General features: G+C 47.1%; 1 protein-coding gene across 6 annotated transcripts in view; it reads right to left on the reverse strand.

The window, feature by feature from the left end:
• The window catches only part of LOC139000587 (lysine-specific demethylase 6A-like), a 266,067-nt gene that overhangs the window by 228,948 nt on the left and 17,451 nt on the right, over positions 1-19,668 (reverse strand). For 4 of the 6 annotated variants that reach the window (XM_070402728.1, XM_070402727.1, XM_070402726.1 and 1 more), the window contains exon 3: positions 7,432-7,540. The exons of the other annotated variants lie outside the window; for them this stretch is intronic. In XM_070402728.1, coding sequence (XP_070258829.1) covers positions 7,432-7,540 — 109 coding nt within the window. The remainder of the gene's footprint in view (positions 1-7,431; positions 7,541-19,668) is intronic. 6 annotated transcript variants of the gene reach the window in all.

Consider the following 19,668-nt stretch of genomic DNA (forward strand, 5'->3'; position numbering starts at 1 on the left):
GGCGGCCCTCGCTGAGGTGCCTTCGGTCAGCGTTCAAGATCAAGAGCCCAGAGGCAAAGAGGAATTCCGTCCTCTCAGTGAAACAGTGGGATAGTCGGGGCGACTGTAGAGGAGGAATGTGCACTTTGGGTGCCAGCACCCATGAGTAAAGGCTGCCCTGACTGAGCCTCGCATGCTTGGGGCCTAGCGCACTTCTGCCGGGCAACAGGTGACAGGACGTGCTTTTCCAAATTAATGAGAGAAAACGTTGATTCTCCTGCTGCCCACGAAGGTGGAAAGTGAAGTGGGGAGACAGGTGGGGAGTGAGCGAGGTTCCCTGTCTTGGGGTTCCAAATCTGCTGTTGGTTTCTTTCACCGCTGACTAGAGATATACAGGGTGTCCCCCCAAAATGTATACACACTTTGAATACCTACTAATTCCAATGGTTTTAAGCATAAGAAAGAAACAACAATGGAGCTGTTATCTGTTAAAAGTGTGGACACAAACAGGTAGTTGGACATTCCCTGAGGGGTGTCAGATTGGAGAGGCTGAAGGCCAGACTGAGGAGCCCCTTCTCCCCAACCCCCCACCCCAGTGCACGAATTTTGTGCACTGGGCTACTAGTCCTATCTAATAAAAGAGAAACATGCAAATGAACTGCCCCTCCACCATGCTCAAGCCACACCCACAAGCCAACCAGGAGCAAGTATGCAAATTAACCCAACTATGATGGCAGCAGCCATGGAGCAGGAGCAAGCAGGAGGCTTGGGCTGCCCCCAGAGATGGAGGAAGCCAAGCTTCCCACCTGCCCTGGCCGGTCCTGGGCTCCACTCAAGGCTACGAAGTTTCAATTACAGAAGATAAATAAAACCAAAAAAAAAGAAACAAAAAAAGGAGAGGCTGGGAGCTTGGGTCACCAGGGGGTGTGGGCCCCCTGAAAAGAGTCCTCAGCCCCTCACCCAGGCTGGCCAGGCACCCCAGTAGGAACCCCCACCATAAAGGGAGTGTGGCCAGGCTGCAAATGGCCCTCAGCCCCTCACCCAGGCTAGCCACACCCCCACAGGGTGAGGGTCCCCACTGGGGGGCTTGACCAGACTGCAAACAGCCCTCAGCCCCTCACCCAGGCTGACCAAGCACGCCAGCGGGACCCCCACCCTGATCTGGGACATGCTACAGGGCAAATAAACCGGTCCCCACCGTGCACCAGGCCTCTATCCTATATAATTAAAGGGTAAATATGCAAATTGACCCTAACAGCAGAACGACTGGGAATGACTGGTCACTATGACAGACACTGACCACAAGGGAGCAGATGCTCAATGCAGGAGCTGGCCTCTGGTGGACAGTGTGTTCCCACAAGGGAGCTCTGCTCAGCACAAACCAGGCTGATGGCTGCCAGCACAGCGGTGATGCAGGAGCCTCTCCCGCCTCCTCAGCAGTGCTAAGGATGTCCGAATGCAGCTTAGGCCTGCTCCCCACTGGCAAGTGGACATCCCCCGAGGACTCCTGGGCTGCCAGAGGGATGTCTGACTTCCAGCTTAGGCCCAATCCCCCAGGGAGTGGGCCTAAGCCAGCAGGTGGACATCCCCGGAGGGGTCCCAGACTGTGAGAGGGAACAGGCCGAGCTGAGGGACCCCCCCCCCGAGTGCACAAATTTTTGTGCACCGGGCCTGTAGTATATTATATTACCATATCCAAGATTTCCTTTTTAAATAATTATTTGTGGATAAATTCAAAGATCTATTATTAGAAAGCACTCATTTTATGTTTATGTTCTACTTTACTAGAGGCCCAATGCATGAAATCATGTAAGAGTAGGCCTTCCTTCCCCAGGCTGCGGACACCAGATTCCCTCCGGCACCCAGGACCTGAGCTTTCCTTGCAGTCCCAGCTTCGTCCGGAAAATCATCCAGAAGGATGTCTGGTCTAATTAGCATATTACACTTTTATTATTATAGAAGAAGATATCCCAGGGCAGAATACTGTTACTCCAGCAAGGCTGACAAAGGAGCCAAAGGAGAGAAGAAAGCTCATCAAACTTTCACAAACATTGTCATCCTTGGCATAGAAATTTCACCTACCCATTAAAAAACATGGAGTAACCTAAACTTTCAAGTCTATTTTTAAATGTTGTGTTGTTGTTGTTAATCCTCACCCAGTGATATTTTTTTTTCATTGATTTTTACAGAGTGTAAGGAATGGAATGAGGGAGGAAGAGTAATATTGATGTGAGAAACATACTGAGTGGATGTCTCCTGCACGTACCCTGAGGGGCCCAGGGAAAGAACCTGCAATCCAGGTATTTGCCCTTCCGTGCATGGGCCAGAAATCTAACCACCAAGTAATACTGGCCAGGCCCCATTAAAGTCAATATTCTTAGTGAAGGTGCAGTCAATCAACAAATAACAAATTATTTGAAGGAGAAAGAAAACTGTAAATGGGTGGCTCTCAGGGAGCTTTTAACTAGAAAACTTTCAATTCACCATAAAATTTAAAATACATAAGAATATTTCTGATCCCTTTCCTCTCTACTATTACAAATGATTAAGCCAACTTCTATTTATCAAATGGCTAAATCTCTCGATGACAGTGTTTTGGACTCAAGAATATTCTATCAAGAAGTTAAATGCCATCCTAGCCAGTTTGGCTCAGGGGATAAAGCAACAGCCTGTGACTGAAAGGTGCCAGTTTCAATGTCAGTCACAGGCATGAACCTCGGTTGCAGGCTCCTCCCCTGGTCAGGGTGTGTGCAGGAAGCAACCAATTGATGTATTTCTCTCACCATGAGACCACAGTACTCCTCATTGTTATGTTGTTGCCAAAATTAACATCTCTGTGAAATATAAATTGTGTTAACTATACTATCCTATGGATGTAGTAGGCAGTTAGACAGACATGAGAAGAGTAAGAAAGATGGGGCAGGTACAGAAACTCACCAGAGTGGAGAGCTCCAGGTGCCTAGCAAAGGACAACTAAAGGGTAAAACCTCATCCGGGGATGACCTTTCCATCCCTAGCATATCACTGCTCATGGGATTTAAACCCTCTCACCTTTCCTCCCTAGAGATAACATCTAGGCCTCAGCTGTATTTCAGCTACAGGCCCAGAAAAGCAGGAAAAATAGACCATGGCTGACCTCAGGGCCAGCGGCATTCAATAATGACCCCCTGTCCTGACATGGACCAATCAATCAGTGGAGACCCTGACACTGAAAGGACACACCAGGAAAGCTGGTGATTATTCCATTAAGATCTTCCCTTGGGACCTCCCCTAAAACCCCTAGGCCAGGAAACCCTCCCAGGGCCTTTCCATTTTCCTTGCCCTTCCCCTCTACCCCTCCCCCAAGGCATACCACTTTTACTTACCTCATTTCTAATTTCCAAGGGTCCTTTCTTTGCCTCTATAACATGTTTCTTAAGCTCATTTCTTCTACTCTATGATTTTATAAATAAACTGGAGGCCCAGTGCACAACATTTGTGCACTCAGAGGAGCGGGAACTCTCAGCCCGGCCTGCACCCTCTCGTAGTCCAGCAGCCCTCTGGGGATGTCAGACTAGCACTGCCACAGTGGCAGGAGAGGCGGGAAAGGCTGCCTCTGTGCTCACCAGCCATGAGCCTGCCTTCTGGCTGAATGGCACTCCCCCTGTGGGATCAGGACAAAACCAGCTCTCCGACATCCCCCAGGGGTCCCAGATTGTGAGAGGGTGCAGACCAGGCCGAGGGACCCCACCAGTACATGATGTGACAGGGAGAGACACGGGAGGTTTGCCAGCGGGAGGGACCGAGGAAGGGCTCCAGGACATGTCTGGCCCATCTGGCTCAGTCCCGATTGGCTGGACCCAATCAGCAAGCTAACCTACCAGTTAGAGCATCTGTCCGCTGGTGGTCAGTGCACATTATAGTGAGCAGTTGAGCAGCCTTAACATATTCTAAATATTAAAAGGCTTAAATGCAAATCAACCAAACAGAGGAAAGACCAGTCACTATGACGTGCACTGACCATCAGGGGGAAGACACTCTATGCAGGATCTGCCCCTGGTGGTCAGTTCACTCCCACAGCAGGAGAGCCACTCAGCCAGAAGCCCTGCTCACGGCTGGCAAGTGCAGCAGTGGTGGCGGGAGCCTCTCCTGCCTCCAAGGCAGCACTAAGGATGTCCAAATGCCGGCTTAGGCCCACTCCCTGCCCCGAAGGGCTCCTGGACTGCAGGCCGGGCTGAGGGATCCCCCACCCAAGTGCACAAATTTCATGCACCAGGCCTCTAGTCATTAGCATATTACACTTTGATTGGTTGTTCTGCCGTTCAGTCTATTTGCATATTACCCTTTTATTATATAGGATTATTATATAGGATGTTTTCTTATAGTTTTGAGTCTTGACTGAATTCTTTCCTAGCCAGAACTCAGTGGTGTCCTACTAATTAGCTCAATTCTTGTTAATCTCACTGGTAAAGGACTCAGTTCCTTCCACATGACTGTGCCACTTCAGATGCCAATTCCAAGTTAAGGTTAATGATAGAGCAGCTTTAAATCAGAGGTTCTCACAACCCCTTCTTTGGGTTTGATTATCTGTTAGGATGACTCACTATACCCCAGGGAATATTTGCCAGTTTATTATACAGGATTTGTAAAGGATACAGATGAACAGCCAATTGAACAAAGTGAGGTCTAGATGTGTGCAGAGTTTAGGAGTTTCTGTTCCTGAGGAATTAGGGCTGATTTACAAACCTGGAAACTCATAAACTCATCAAATTTGAGCATTGAAGAGTTTATTTTGCATTCTTTTCACCCTTATCCTCAGTTCATGTTGAGGCTACATAAGGGCTCCATGGTAAATCATCTCATCAGCAGAAACTCTGGTAAGCCTCTCTGGAACCCTATATAATAAAAGACTAATAGGCAAACCAACCGAACGACAGAATGACTGGTCACTATGATGTGCACTGACCACCAGGGGCAGACACTCAGTGCAGGAGCTGCTCCCTGGTGATCAGTGCTCTCCCACAGCGGGAGAGCCCCTCAGCAAGAAGGGAACAATGGGCTGCTGGGAACAGCAGCAGAGCTAAGGATGTCCGACTGACGGCATAAGCCTGCTTCCCTAAGCGTCAGTCAGACATGTCCCAAGGGCTCCCAGACTGTAAAAGGGCACAGGCTGAGCTGAAGGACCCCCACCTCCACCCTCAGTGCACAAATGTCATGCACCGGGCCTGTAATAATGAAATAATTCCCTATCATTCAGGAATGAGGTTATAGACTCGCCCCCAAAAAAATTTGAGTACAACGAACAAAGAGCATTCTAAATGATTTTTGCTCTTGATTTTCTTTAAATTTTTTCAGTTTAGTCATAAAATCAAACTTTATTCATGGTACTGCATAGTAATAGACATAATCTTCTCTAAGTTTGAGCCTTGAATAAAACATTTTTTATTCATTTGAAATATTTTTCTCAGAAAAAGGTAGGGGTATATAATTTGAGATAAATCTTTAAAAGATGTGTGCTTTCATAATCCTCCCAACACCACTGCTCTATTAGTAAGTTAAAGACACCAAGAAAAATGCCTTCACTTCCCTTTCAAAAAAACACCTATATCAAAGAAAAAGTATCTTATAAGTAAGAATAATTAAACTTTATGGTCATAAATCTCTTGTGAGAGTTGGACAGGTTATTTTTAACAATTATGTCTAGCAGAAACAATTGGGTACTTGTTTTAGGATTAGAGTGTAATGGTGGTATGCTACTTTGGTGCCTTAGTAGCATAGTTTATTGTATTCCACTCTTCAGTAAATTAATGGAAAGGAAATTTTCCTATTTATCTTTTTGAGTTCTTGGCTGAGACCTCTCACATAATGAGACAGATTAATTTTACTGAACCCCAGTATTTCACTTTGTTTGGCTACACTCCCTGGCTATAATAAATGCATAAACAGGAGTTTGCAATGTAGAAAGGAAGTAGTTTATAGAATTGGTCAAGCTGAAATGTTCTCAAGGTCAAGATCCTACTTCCAATGGTGTGTGTGCAGGTTACAGATGATACAAGGCAAAGTCACTTAACACTGTGGGTTAGGGGTTCTGGGTCATCCTGGGATGATCTTGGTGGGGGGTGAGGTAAGGGTAATGGATCATTTCTTCAGGTCTTGAGGAGAGCTCTGAGGCCTGCTCCACCTCTGTATGGTTCATGGGAAAGTAGCCTGGGGGTCATTCTTCCTGAAATACCCCTGAGTAATAGTGGGGGACTGTCCCCTCCTCAGCTCCTGTCAATCTTGTATGAAAGATTTCAGATGAGTGGCAGACAACAGCCTTAAAGCAAAGCACATGGATTTATTAAAAATGTATTTGCCATTGTCAGGCCGGTGTTGCTCAGTGGTTGAGCATCAACCTATGAACCAGGAAGTGAGGGTCCAATTCCCGTCAGGCATATTCCTGGTTTCCAGCAGGATCCCCAATGGGGGGCATGCAGAAGGTAGCAGATCAATGATTCTCTCTCATCATTGATGTTTCTATTTCTCCCTTCCTCTCTGAAATCAATTAAAAAAATTTTTTTAGATGCACTTGGCATCGAACACAACTAGCAATTCAGCTAATTTAAGTGCTCCTCCCTGTGGGAGTTCAAACGGTTTTATACTCTTCCCTATATAGGTTTCTAAATTGTGGCTTATCTAGGAATGTTCATACATATATTTGGTCATCTGTTTGCAAATCCTAAAGTGGCTGATTTCTCTGTTTAGTGAGTGAGATAAAATCTCTCTTCTCCTGTTCCCCCATTTCCTGTCCCAGCAATTATCTTTTCTATCTAACATCCCCCAAGTGATATCATCCAAATGCTTTTGAAGCTGTGATTTTCACAAAATTGTTCCATTAATATTTCCATCTACTCTTTTTTATTGGTTGGCAATAGAATTATACGAAGTGAAATCTTTTGTCATCATAAGGCTGGGCGCTTAACGTGTTAACCACTTTTTTAAAAGTATTTTTTTATTGATTTCAGAGAGGGAGAGAGGGATAGAAATATCAATGACAAGTGAGAATAACTGATCAGCTGCCTCCTGCACACCCCTTATTGGGGATCAAGCCCACATATGCCCTGACCAGGAATTGAACACTGACCTCACTGACCTCCTGGTTGAGGGTTCATTTGTCAACCCTCAACCACTGAGTCAGACCATTTAACCTCTTTACCCTCTACTGCCCGCCTACCTCCTTTCCCTCTGATAATCACTATACTACTGTCTGTGTCTGAGTTTTTATTTGTTCATTTGTTGCTTTTTTTTTTTTTGCTTTCTGTTTTATCTCCATCTACTCTTTCTTTCACATTGTCATTTGTATTTATGAACTAACTGGAAGAAATGTAAGAAACTAAAAAACTCTTTGCCCTTGGTAAAAAAATAAAGATATTGACATTTATATATTATGCAAACAACTCAAGCACTAACTTTAAAAGACAATAAAAACATTACCTTTTGGATAATCTTCCAACAGAAGGTTGAAGTGACCTAATTGACAAAAGAAATCAGAGTCCACTTTTCCTTCAGCTTTTAAGATTAAAGATTCATAGCAGCGAACGGCCTAGAAATAAAAAAATAAAAAAAATATATATATATATATATATGTGTGTGTGTGTGTGTGTGTGTGTGTGTGTGTGTGTATTAGGAAAAAAGCAGAGAAAATAAAAATGGTTGTGTGGGTGAAAGTCAGAACTCTCCACCTCCCACAACCACATCAAAATTACAACTATAATACAGAATAACCATCATTCAGACCCGCCTGAAAGCTGGCTGAAAGGAAGCTCTACAACTAGAGAAGTGAAAAGAAAGCACACTGAGACTAGTAGGAGAGAGGAGGCACAGAACTGGCTGGTACCACACACGCTTTAATCAGGAGGGAGATAGTCTCTGCAGAGACTGCCATGAGGAACAAGGGGTCCTAGCCCCAAACCAGACCCCAGCCCAGGGTCCCTATAACTTTGAGCTGTAAAAACCAGCAGGGATTATGGTTAAGTGCTGGAGACCCAGGTATTCCTCTTAAAGGGCTGGCACACAAACTTACTCAGACTTGATCCCTCTAAGCACCAGCACTGGTTGGCTGCACTGGAGGACCCAAAGACATACTGGGAGGAACTGGATTGTTTGGCACTGGGGCAGGAACTCAGAGGCAGCTTTCTCCCAGAGTTAGGTGCTCAAGGGGAATCACTGTTCATGTGCTGGGACCTCCCCCATACCAGAGCTGACTGGCAGTCTCCATCAGCCTGAAGCACACTGTTTGATCTACCCTGATGATTCCCTGAGACCCCTCTGCTGGAAGCCAATTCCAGCATGTCAGCAAAGGCTGAATCATCTGGAGTGGCAAGGGCATTCCCGCAAACCTGTAACAGGATGATTGTTTGCTGCCAGACAGCTCAGGGAATCTTAACCTACATGTTATTGCCTCTTACTGGCCAAACACCTGAACAGCCATAGGCTAATTCTCCCCATTCTGACAATGGACTCTGTATAAGAAACCCTGACCCTTTAATGTGTATATCTCTGCCTCAACTCAGGACAATTTATGTTAATAAAAAGCATGGGGTCCTGAGATGAGGAGATCTTAGTTTCTTTAGCTAGGCTCCTCTGACCCCCCAAATGCCTTTCAAAATTATGCTTTGTCTCTGGACTCTTATTTAATTACACACAGCCCCTTCTCCAGATTGCTGAACCCTTCTTAATGCTAGAACAAAAACCCTGGCACCCCACCCCATCTAATTTGCAGCCCCACCAAGCTGTTTGCAGTGGCTTTTCCGTAGAAATGGCCTGTCCTGGCTCAGCTTTAGACTTTCCTAAAATCTCTTAACCCTTTGAGTGCCAACCAATATCCTAGGAACTATGCTAAAATTGCCAAGGCATTTTTGCTGATTTTACAGCAGTTTAGGAAAAAAATTATGAATCGCAAGTAAATTAAGTTACATATTCAAAAACTTAAGGAAACCTTTACTACAGTGACATATTTAGTAATATCATCAACACTAATAAAAGCAGACTTAGAACTGGACACCATTTCAAAGCTTTGATAGCGCTCCTGGCACTTTTGGCAAAAGACAGGAAGAGCACAATCGCACTTCCCCGGCACTCTAGGGGTTAAACAAGCAGCACATGGCTTCAGTGTGCCAATACCTATCAATAAGAGGCCCATACCTATCAAGACATGGCACTAACACCAACCTGCCTTGCTTCACAGCTTGGCCTCACCTGGGCACTTCCAAGCCCAATACAAATAGCAGCCCTCTGCATATCATTTGGTAGCTCCAGCAGGGTGACCCCAGGCAATGGCTGACTTTGCACCTCCCAGGAGTCCCCATAGCAGGTGCACCCAGTGGACAGCTTCAGATAATACCATATTACAACTTTACACATCCACAAGCAACACACTCAAGGGGCAGACTCAGTGAGCACCGAAGCTCCACTGAAGCAAGTCTTCCCCTCAGCAGGTATTTACTGCACAGCAGCTCTTCCACTGTAATTACAGTTGGTCCTCACAGCCATTGGTCTGGAAGTCAACTCTTTCCAGCAATGCCAACAGCAAGCATGGCTCAACCACAAGACTGCACACAGCCCACACAAGGGCACACCTAGAGAGCCCAGTTCAAGTGACTGGGAAGACTGAGCCACTAGGCCCTACAGGACACCTGCTATAAAAGGCCAACAAACAATTCCAGGAAACACAGCAGCTCTAACAAAGCAGGCAAAATGCGGAGACAAGAAAAAATGTCACAAGTGAAAAAAAAACAGAAAAAATCTCCCAGAAATACATGAACTGGAAGCAAGTACACTATCAGAAATAGAGTTCAAAGAAATGGTTCAAAGAGGGCTTCAAGGGACTTAGTGAGACTTCAAGGATTTTAGAAAGAATTTCAAAGATATGAAAAAGGACCAGTCAGAAATTAAACATACACTACTTTGCCCTGCAGGTTTGGCTCAGTGGATAGAGCATCGGCCTGCGGACTGAAGGGTACACAAGGTTCAATTCTGGTCAAGGGTACATGCCCAGATTGCAGGCTCGTTCCCCAGTAGGAGGCTTGCAGGAGGCAGCCAATCAATGATTCTCTCTCATCACTGATGTTTCTATTTCCCTCTTCCTGCCTCTCTGAAATCAATTTAAAAAAAAATCTATACTAATAAAACGGTAATATGCTAATTAGACTGGGAGACCTTCCAAATGTCCTTACGGACAAAGCCATGGTGGCAGGGCTGAGGCAGAGATGGTTAGGGATGACCAGGCCAGCGGAGCTGGGGGGCGGGGGGTGGGAGGGCAGTTGGGGGCGATTAGGCCGGCGGGTGGGCTGCAGTTGGGGGTGAGCAAGCCAGCAGAGGAGGCAATTGGGGGCAAGAAGGACCCGGGGGGGGGGAGGGGGGAGCGGGGACTATTGGAAGCAAGCATGCTGGCAGGGGGCCAGTGGGCGGCGAGCTGGCCTGCACAGGGGGGGCAGTTGGGAACAAGCAAGTAGGCAGAGGCAGTTGGGGGCGAGATCAGGCCGGCAGGGGAGTTCAGTTAGGGGCGATCAGGCAGGGAGGCAGAGGTTATGGGCGATCAAGCAGACAGGCAGAGGGGTTAGGGGCAATCAGACAGGCAGGCAGAGGCAGGACCTCTCAGGGGATGTCTGACTGCCAGTTTAGGCCCCATCCCTGTGGGTTCCGGCTAAACCAGCAGTTGAACATGCCTCTAGCAATCCGGAACTGCGGGATCCTAACCACTCGCCTGCCTGCCTGCCTGATCACCCCTAACCACTTCTACCTCAGCCCTGCACCTGAGACCCAGGATTCCCCCCTCCAGCCAGCCACAAGCACCCAGGAGCCGGGCCAGCTTTGCCCAGGCAGGCCGCAGCCACAGGGGACATTGGCGGGAGGCTTTTCTCTATCTCCAGGCCCGCAGGCGCTGGCGCCTGGGACCACAGGGCTGGCGGCTTTTCTCCATCTCCTGGACAGCACAATTTCCTGGTCGGCAGGCTTTTCTCTGTCTCCCGGGACTGCAGGGAAGGCAGCTTTTCTCCATCTCCAGGGCTGCAGGTGCTGGTACCCGAGACTGCAGAACTGGTGGATTTTCTCTATCTCTTAGGCTGGAGCCGCAGGCGCTGGCACCCAGGACCATGGGCGGGCAGCTTTTCCCAGGCCCCGCTTTGTCAAGAAGGAGGTCCAGAAGGTCGTCCAAAAGTCATCCAGTCTAATTAGCATACTACCCTTTTATTAGTATAGATTATTCATTTATTTCAGCCCTTTGTATTCAACGTGTCTCTATCGAAATAAACCTACGTTTCTATGAAAATTGAAGCTTTTGTTTTTTGGCAGCCCACATAAACTTAAACCTTGTTTATTTGGCCCATGTTAGCCTTTGAGTTTGACATACTTCCTCTAGAGGCTGAGTCTTTGCCTCATCTAATTAGTTAGAAACAGCATTTGACACTGTCCAGCACTAGAGATTGAGAGGTGTAGTGGATCTACCTAATACATAGTCACAAACCAAAACAGGCTGCCAAAATGAGGAGACAAGAAAACAACCACCAAATGAAAGAACTAGAGAATTCTCCAGATGAAGAGATAAAAAAGCAGAGATAAGAAATTTATCTGAATCAGAATGATGATGGTAAAGATGCTCATCAGTATGAAAAAGATACAGTAACTATGAAAAAAGAACAGTCTGAGATAAAGAATGACATAACACAAATAAAGAATACACTGGAAGGAATACACCGCAGATTAGGTGAAGTTAAGTATCAAATCAGCGAATTAGAAGACAGAGTTGAAAATATCACTCAATTAGAGAACCAAAAAGAAAAAACCATTAAAAAGCAGGAGGACAGCTTAAGGGAGCTGTGGGACAATGTGAAATGTAACAATATTAGAATGGCAGATGTCTCAGAAGAGGCAGAAAGGGAGAAAGGCATAAGAAAGGTGTTTGAAGAAATAATGGCAGAAAACTTGCCTAACCTGGTAAAGGAAAAAGTTACACAAGTGCAGGAGGCAAGAGAACCCCCAGCAAGAAGAACACAAACAAGCCCATGACCAGACACATCATACTTCAAATGCCAAAAATTAGCCCTAGCTGGTTTGGCTCATCGGCCTGGGGACTGAAGGAAGGGTCCCAGGTTTGATTCCGGTCAAGGGCAATGTACCTTGTGTTGGAGACCAGGTGTAAGCTGACATAGTCCTTGCACCTGAAGGGGCTAGCAAGGCTGGAACCCTTACCCACACAGTTTTCCCAGGCTTGTTTGGATGGCAGTTACCAGTAGAAATGAGAGCAACCTTTGTAGAATGAGAATGGCCTTTCATGGCTTACCAAGAAGTCTGTAACTATTTACTGAGATTTGCTGTACTGAGAATTTGTCCTTCTGCTCTATCTCTCCCTTAGAGATTAAGAGGAACAAAGAATACATTCCTCTTGACAGACCTCCTATTCAGTGTCTTGTGTATAAAAGGCCTTGCGTGGTTAATAAACTTGCTGCAGTTTCTCAAATGAGCTGTAGTCCTCCCGACCCTGCTCTCCTGTCTTTCTTTCTTTTCTCAATTCCCATCTCCCTATCTCAGCCCAGTTCAACCTGTCAGGCTGGCCCTGACACCCCTGGTTGCAGACACACCCCCAGGGGGTGTGCAGGAGGCAGCTGATCGATGTTTCTCTCTCATCAATGTTTCTAACTCTCTATCCCTCTCCCTTCCTCTCTGTAATAAAATATTTTTTAATGCCAAAAATTAAAAACAAAGAGAGAATCTAAAAGGCAGCAAGAGAAAATTGTTTCCTACAAAGGAATTCTCATAATGCTGACTCCTGATTTCTCAACAGAAACTCTACAGGCCAGAAGGGAATGGCATGAAGTACTCAAGGTAATGAAAAGCAAGGATCTGAGACCAAGATTACTATATCCAGCAAGGCTATCACTCAAAATAGACAAAGAGTTTCCCAGACAAAAAAAGAAAAAAAAATAAAAGGCTAAAGGAGCACCATCACCACCAAGCCAGTATTACAAGAAATGCTAAAGGGATTGCTGAGAGGAAAAAAAAAGAGAAACCTAGCCATACAGAATTAAAATGGCTATAAGTACCTCTCAATAATAACTCTAAATGTAAATGAATTAAATGCTCCAATCAAAAGGAGTAGGTAGCTGAATGAATACAAAAATATGACCCAACTATATGCTTTCTACAAGAGAATGACCTCAAAACAAAAGAAAACAAAAGACACACCCAGGATGAGAGTGAAGGAATGGAAAAAAATTTTCCATGCAAATAGAAAAGAAAATAAAGCTGGAGTAGCAATACTAATATCGGACAAAATAGACCTTAAAATGAAGACCATCACAAGAGACAAAAAGGTCACTACATAATATTAAAGGTATCAATCCACAAAGAGGATAAAAGCCTGAGAGGCTACATGTCATGTGAAGGAATGACAGCCCAGGAAACTGCCTTCTGAGCTCTACATGTAGAAAACATAAGTGCAGCCAATATAGGAACACCTAAATATAGAAAAAAATTTCCAGGGATGTAAGGCTGGTATAATATTCACAAGTCAGTAACTGTGATACATCACATAATGAAATTGAAAGACAAAAATCACATGATCATATGAATAGACCAGAAAAAGCATTCAACAAAATCCAATACCCATTTTTGATAAAAACTCTCAGCAAAATGGGAATAGAGGGAGCATATCTCAACATGACAAAGGCCATATATGACAAACCTACAGCCAACATCATATTCAACAGGCAAAAACTAAACTGATTTCCTCTAAGAACAGGAACAAGACAGGGATACCCACTCTCACCACTTCTACTTGATATATACTGGAAATGCTAGACATACTGATCAGATAAGAAGAAATAAAAGGCATCCTAACTGGAAAAGAACTGTCATTATTCGCAGACCGCATGATACTGTACATAGAAAACCCCAAAAACTTCATAAAAAAATTACCAGGCTTAACAAATGAATTCAGCAATGTAGCAGGATACAAAATTAAAACCCAGAAATCTATGGCATTTTTATATATCAATAATGAACTCACAGAAAGAGACACTAAAAACAAAATCCTATTTTTTGCAATAAAAAAATTAAGATATCTAGGAAAAACCTTAGCTAACTACTCAGTAAACTACAGGACATTGAAAAAAGAGATACAGGAAGACATAAAAAAGGGAAGTATATATTATGCTCAAGGGTCAGTAGAATCAACCTCATTAAAATGTCCATACTACCCCCTAAGCAATCTACAGATTCAATGAAATCCCCAGTAAGATACAAACGGAATATTGCACAGACCTAGAAAAACTCTCCAAAAACTTATATGGAATAGAGAGACGCCGAATAGTTGCAGCAATCCTGAGAAAAGAACAAAGTTGGAGGGATCACAATATCAGAAATCAAGCTATATTACAAAGCCACTGTTCTCAAAACTGTCTGGTAGTAGCATAAGAACAGACATATAGATCAATGGAACAGAGCAGAGAATCCAGAAATCGACCCAAGCTATTATGCTCAATTCGTATTTGACAAAGGAGGCAAGAGCATGCAATGGAGTCAAGATAGTCTCTTCAATAGTGTTGGGAAAATTAGACAAATACATGCAAAAAAAAAGAAACTAGACCACCAACTTATACCATACACAAAAATGAACTCAAAATGGATAAAGAATTTAAGGAAAACCATAAAAATCTTAGAAGAATCCATTGGCAGAAAAATACCAGACATATATTGTAGCAATATCTTTACCGATACAGCTTCTAGGGCAAGGAAACTAAGAAGAAAATAAACAAATGGGACTACATCAAAATAAAAAGTTTCTGCATAGCAAAAGAAACTATCAACCAAACAAGAAAGCCCACTGAATGGGAGAACACATTTGCCAATGTGATCTCTGAGAAGCTTTTAATTTCCAAAATTTACAGGGAACTAATACAATTTAACAAAAGGAAGATAAACAACCCAGTCAAAAAATGGACAAAGGATCTAAATAGACACTTTTCAAAAGAGGAAATACAGAAGGCCCAGACATGAAAACATGCTCAAAGTCACTAATCACCCGAGAGATGCAAATCAAAACAACGAGGTACCATTTCAAACCTGTCAGAATGGCTATCATCAATAAATCAACAAGCAAGTAGTGTTGGTGAGGATGTAGAGAAAAGGAACCCTCTTGCACTGCTGGTGGGAATTCAGGCTGGTGCAACCTCTATAAAAAACAGTATGGAGTTTCCTCAAAAATTAAAAAAGGAACTCCCATTTAACCCAGTCATCCTACTTCTAGGAATACTACTTCTAAATGCTTCAAGGAATCAGAAGCACCAATCAGAAAGGATATAAGCACCCCTGTGTTCATAGCAGCACAATTCAAAATAGCTAAGATTTGGATACAACCTAGGCAGATGCCCATCAGCAGATGAGTGGATTAGAAAACTGTGGTACATCTACACAATGGAATACTACATCACTAAAAAAGAAGGAACTTTTACCATTTGCAACAGCATGGATGGAACTATAGAACATTATTATGCTAAGCAAAATAAGCAGTTAGAGAAAGATAAATATCACATGATATCAATCAAATGTGGAATAGAATGAACAACATAAACTGATAACAAATTAGAGCCAGAGAAAATATTTTAGAATATAATAGAAATAATCCTGTTATTTGCAGATTTTTTTAAATATATCTTTTTTTTAAAATACATTTTATTGGTTTTTTACAGAGTGGAAGAGAGAGGGATAGAGAGTTAGAAACATCCACCCAGATCCAGGCAGATTGGGGCCAGGCCTTTCAGGAAGAGGAGACGGCAGGAGGTTGACTGACCAGCCCACCCCAATCGGGACCCAATCAGGGCTGAGCTGGCTTGGGAGAGGGGCCGAGAGCGATTGGCCAGTGGGCCCTGCCCCCAATTTATGGGGGGGGCTGATTAGAGGTAGAGCTGGCTAGGGGGAGGGGCCACGGGCCAATCGGGATGGTGTGTGGGAGCCCATCAGAGACAGGGACAGGGGGAGGGGCCGCAGGCGGTTGACCAGGTGGCCCTGCCCGTGACCAGGGTAGGAGGTCCGATCTGTGGTGGGTCCAAATGGGGGGGAGGGTTTGTAGAAGGTTAGCCGCTGGCCCCATCTCCTATTAGTGCAGAGGGAGAGCAATCAGGGGTGGGGCTGGTCAGGGGGAGGGGCTGCAGGAGGTTGGCTGGCCAGCCAGTCCCCCACCCCCATTGGGTGGTTCACGGGCCACAGTGGGCATCATAGCAACAGTATGGCATTCTGGTCGCTGGCTTTTTATATATATACTAGAGGCCCCGTGCACAAAAATTTGTGCACTCGGGGGTCCCTCAGCCCATCCTGTGCCCTCTCGCAGTCTGGGACCCCTCCGGGGATGTCCACCTGCTGGCTTAGGCCTGCTCACCGGGGGATTGTGCCTAAGCTGGCAGCGATACATCCCTTGGGGGATGTCCACTTGCCAACGGGCCAAAGCTGCAGTTGAACATCCACAGAGCTGCTGAGGAGGCAGGAGAGGCTCCCACCATCGCCAATGTGATGCCTTCAGCCTGGCTTGTGGCTGAGCAGAGCTCCCCCTGTTGGAGTGCACTGACTACCAGGGGGCAGCTCCTGCATTGAGCTTCTGCCCCCTGGTGGTCAGTGTGTGTCATAGTGACCAGTCATTCCCAGTCGTTCTGCTGTTAGGGTCAATTTGCACATTACCGCCCTAAAGGGTTTGGCTCAGTGGATAGAGCATCGGCCTGCGGACTGAAGGGTCTCAGGTTCGATTCTCGTCAAGGGCATGTACTCTGGTTGCGTACACATCCCCAGTAGGGGGTGTGCAGGAGGCAGCTGATCGAAGTTTCTCTCTCATCGATGTTTCTAACTCTCTATCCCTCTCCCTTCCTCTCTGTAAAAAATCAATAAAATATATTTGGGGAAAAAAATTGCATGTGCACATTACCCTTTTATTATATAGGATAGAAACCTGGTGCACAGGTGGGAGCCAGCTGGTTTGCCCTGAAGGGTGTCCCAGATCAGGGTGGGCAGGGGACCCCCAGCTCCCTACGATCGCCCACGCCGCCCCTGCTCGCGATCGCTGGCTCTGCCCATGCTCACGCCTAACACCTCTGGCCAAGGCATTAGGCCTGGGCAAGAGACCCCCAGCTCCCCACCATCATCAACTCGGCCCCTGCTCCCTGCAATTGACTGCTCCGCCCTAATGCCTCTCACCCAGGCATTAGGCCTGGGCAGGGGACCCACAGCTCTCCAAGGGACCTCCTGCTCCACCCCTTCCCAGGCCTAACGCCTGTGGCCAAGGCATTAGGCCTGGGCAGGGGACCCCAAGCTCCCACCATCAGCGACTGTGACCCTGCTCCCCATGATCACTGGCACTGCTCCGGCCCAGGCCTAATGCCTCTGGCCAAGGCATTAGGCCCGGGCAGGGGACCCCCGCAGCTGCAGCCTCCCAAGATCATGGGCTCCACCCCTACCCAGGCCTTACGCTTCTGCGTTGGGCCCGGGCAGCGGGGACCCCCAGCTGCAGCTGCCCCTGCCCCGGCCTAACACCTCCTCTGGCCAAGGCATTAGGCCCGGGCAGGGGACCCCCGCAGCTGCAGCCTCCCAAGATCATGGGCTCCACCCCTACCCAGGCCTTACGCTTCTGCGTTGGGCCCGGGCAGCGGGGACCCCCAGCTGCAGCTGCCCCTGCCCCGGCCTAACACCTCCTCTGGCTGAGGCGTTAGGCCTGGGCAAGGGACACCCCCAGTTGCAGCCGCCTGCGATGTGGGCCCCACCCCTGCCTGGGCCTTACTCCTCTGGCTGAGGCGTGAGGCCCCGGCAGTGGGGACCCCCAGCTGCAGCTGCCCCTGCCCAGCCTAACGCCTCACTAACTCCTCTGGCCGAAGCGTTAGGCTGGGCTGGGGACCGCCCGCAGCTGCTGCAGCCGCCCCCCGCCCCCCATTGTGGGCTTCGCCCCTGCCCAGGCCTTATGCCTCTGGCTGAGGCGTGAGGCCCGGGCAGTGGGGACCCCCAGCTGCAGCTGGCCCTGCCCAGCCTAACGCCTCTGGCCGAGGCTTTAGGCTGGGCAGGGGATCCCCCGCAGCTGCAGCCGCCCCCCGATCGTGGGCTCCGCCCCTGCCTGGGCCTTATGCCTCTGGCTGAGGCATGAGGCCCGGGCAGTGGGGACCCCCAGCTGCAGCTGCCCCTGCCCAGCCTAACGCCTCGCTAACGCCTCTGGCCGAGGCCTTAGGCTGGGCTGGGGACCCTCCGCAGCTGCAGCCGCCCCCCGATCGTGGGCTCCGCCCCTGCCCGGGCCTTATGCCTCTGGCTGAGGCGTGAGGCCCGGGCAGTGGGGACCCCCAGCTGCAGCTGGCCCTGCCCAGCCTAACGCCTCTGGCCGAGGCTTTAGGCTGGGCAGGGGACCCCCCGCAGCTGCAGCCGCCCCTGCCCCGGGCCTTACGCCTCTGGCTGAGGCGTGAGGCCCGGGCAGTGGGGACCCCAGCTGCAGCCGCCCCTCCCGGGCCTTTTGCCTCTGGCGGAGGCGTTAGGCCCGGGCAGAGGATCCCCCAAGCTGCAGCCGCCCCCTGATGGGCTCCGCCCCTGCCCGTGCCTAATGCCTCTGGCCGAGGCGTTAGGGCAGCGGGGACCCCCAGCTGCAGCCGCCCCCCCACCCAGCTGCAACCGCTCCCTGATCGTGGGCTCTGGGCAGTGGCTGCAGCCACCCGAAGATCCCTGGCTCCACCTCTGCCCAGCTCCAATTGCTGGCTCCACCCCTACTTCCTGCTATCACTGGCCAGAGCGGCAAAGGCCAGGATTCTCTGTCAGTGCCAGGGGGCTTCTTCTGTGCTTTCCATTTTGCCTCCCTGCATTGTGCCTACATATGCAAATTAACCGCCATCTTTGTTGACAGTTAACCGCCATCTTGGCTGGTGATTAATTTGCATATCTCGCTAATTAGCCAATGGGAAGGGTAGCGGTCGTACGCCAATTACCATGTTTCTCTTTTATTAGTGTAGATAGCTACATGGGTAGCACACTATGCCATCCCATACTATGGCTCTTAGGCATAGGATTATTCTGAACTGATTACTTTTTGAGAGGCTTGTAAACACAAGAGAATCTCTGAAAAAGGAGTAGCAGTTGTCCTTTTATAACTGCAAATTTAAGTTTGGGGCATTTTCCATATTTTACAGGATTATTTTGATTAATTTTTAAAAAAATAAATCTGTTATTTATTTTAATTTGTTTTAGAGAAAGGAAGATAAAAAGACAGAAACAACAATGATGTGAGAAACATGGATAGGTTGCCTTCCACGTGCCCGCACCCCAGTGTGTTACCTGACCAGAAATGGAACCCTAGACCTTTTACTGTACAGAAGGATGCTCCAACCAAGCCACACCTGCCAGGGCTGAACTGATTACTTTTGAGAGGCTTGTACACACAATCTCTTAAAAATGAGTAGCAATTGCCCTTTTGTAAGGGTCTTTTACATTTAAAGGGAAAACTCCTTTTGCTAGGTTGACTCTATTTAACCAGAAAGATGAGAGTTACTGTAAATCACAAGAAACTCTCATCAATGGAAAAGGCCCCAAACTTAAATTTGCTTAACAATCTTACCCACATTTACTATGATTTCCCTTAACCAGCTTCCAAGCCCAAAATCTTTTTTTTTTTTTTTTTTTTTTTTGCCTAAAGCTGGAGATAGCATTTAAGATAAGGCTTGA

This window comes from Myotis yumanensis, unplaced genomic scaffold, assembly GCF_028538775.1.
Source record: "Myotis yumanensis isolate MYYU_CA2020_CCGP unplaced genomic scaffold, mMyoYum1.0.hap1 SCAF_24, whole genome shotgun sequence".
Taxonomy (NCBI): Eukaryota; Metazoa; Chordata; class Mammalia; order Chiroptera; family Vespertilionidae; genus Myotis; species Myotis yumanensis.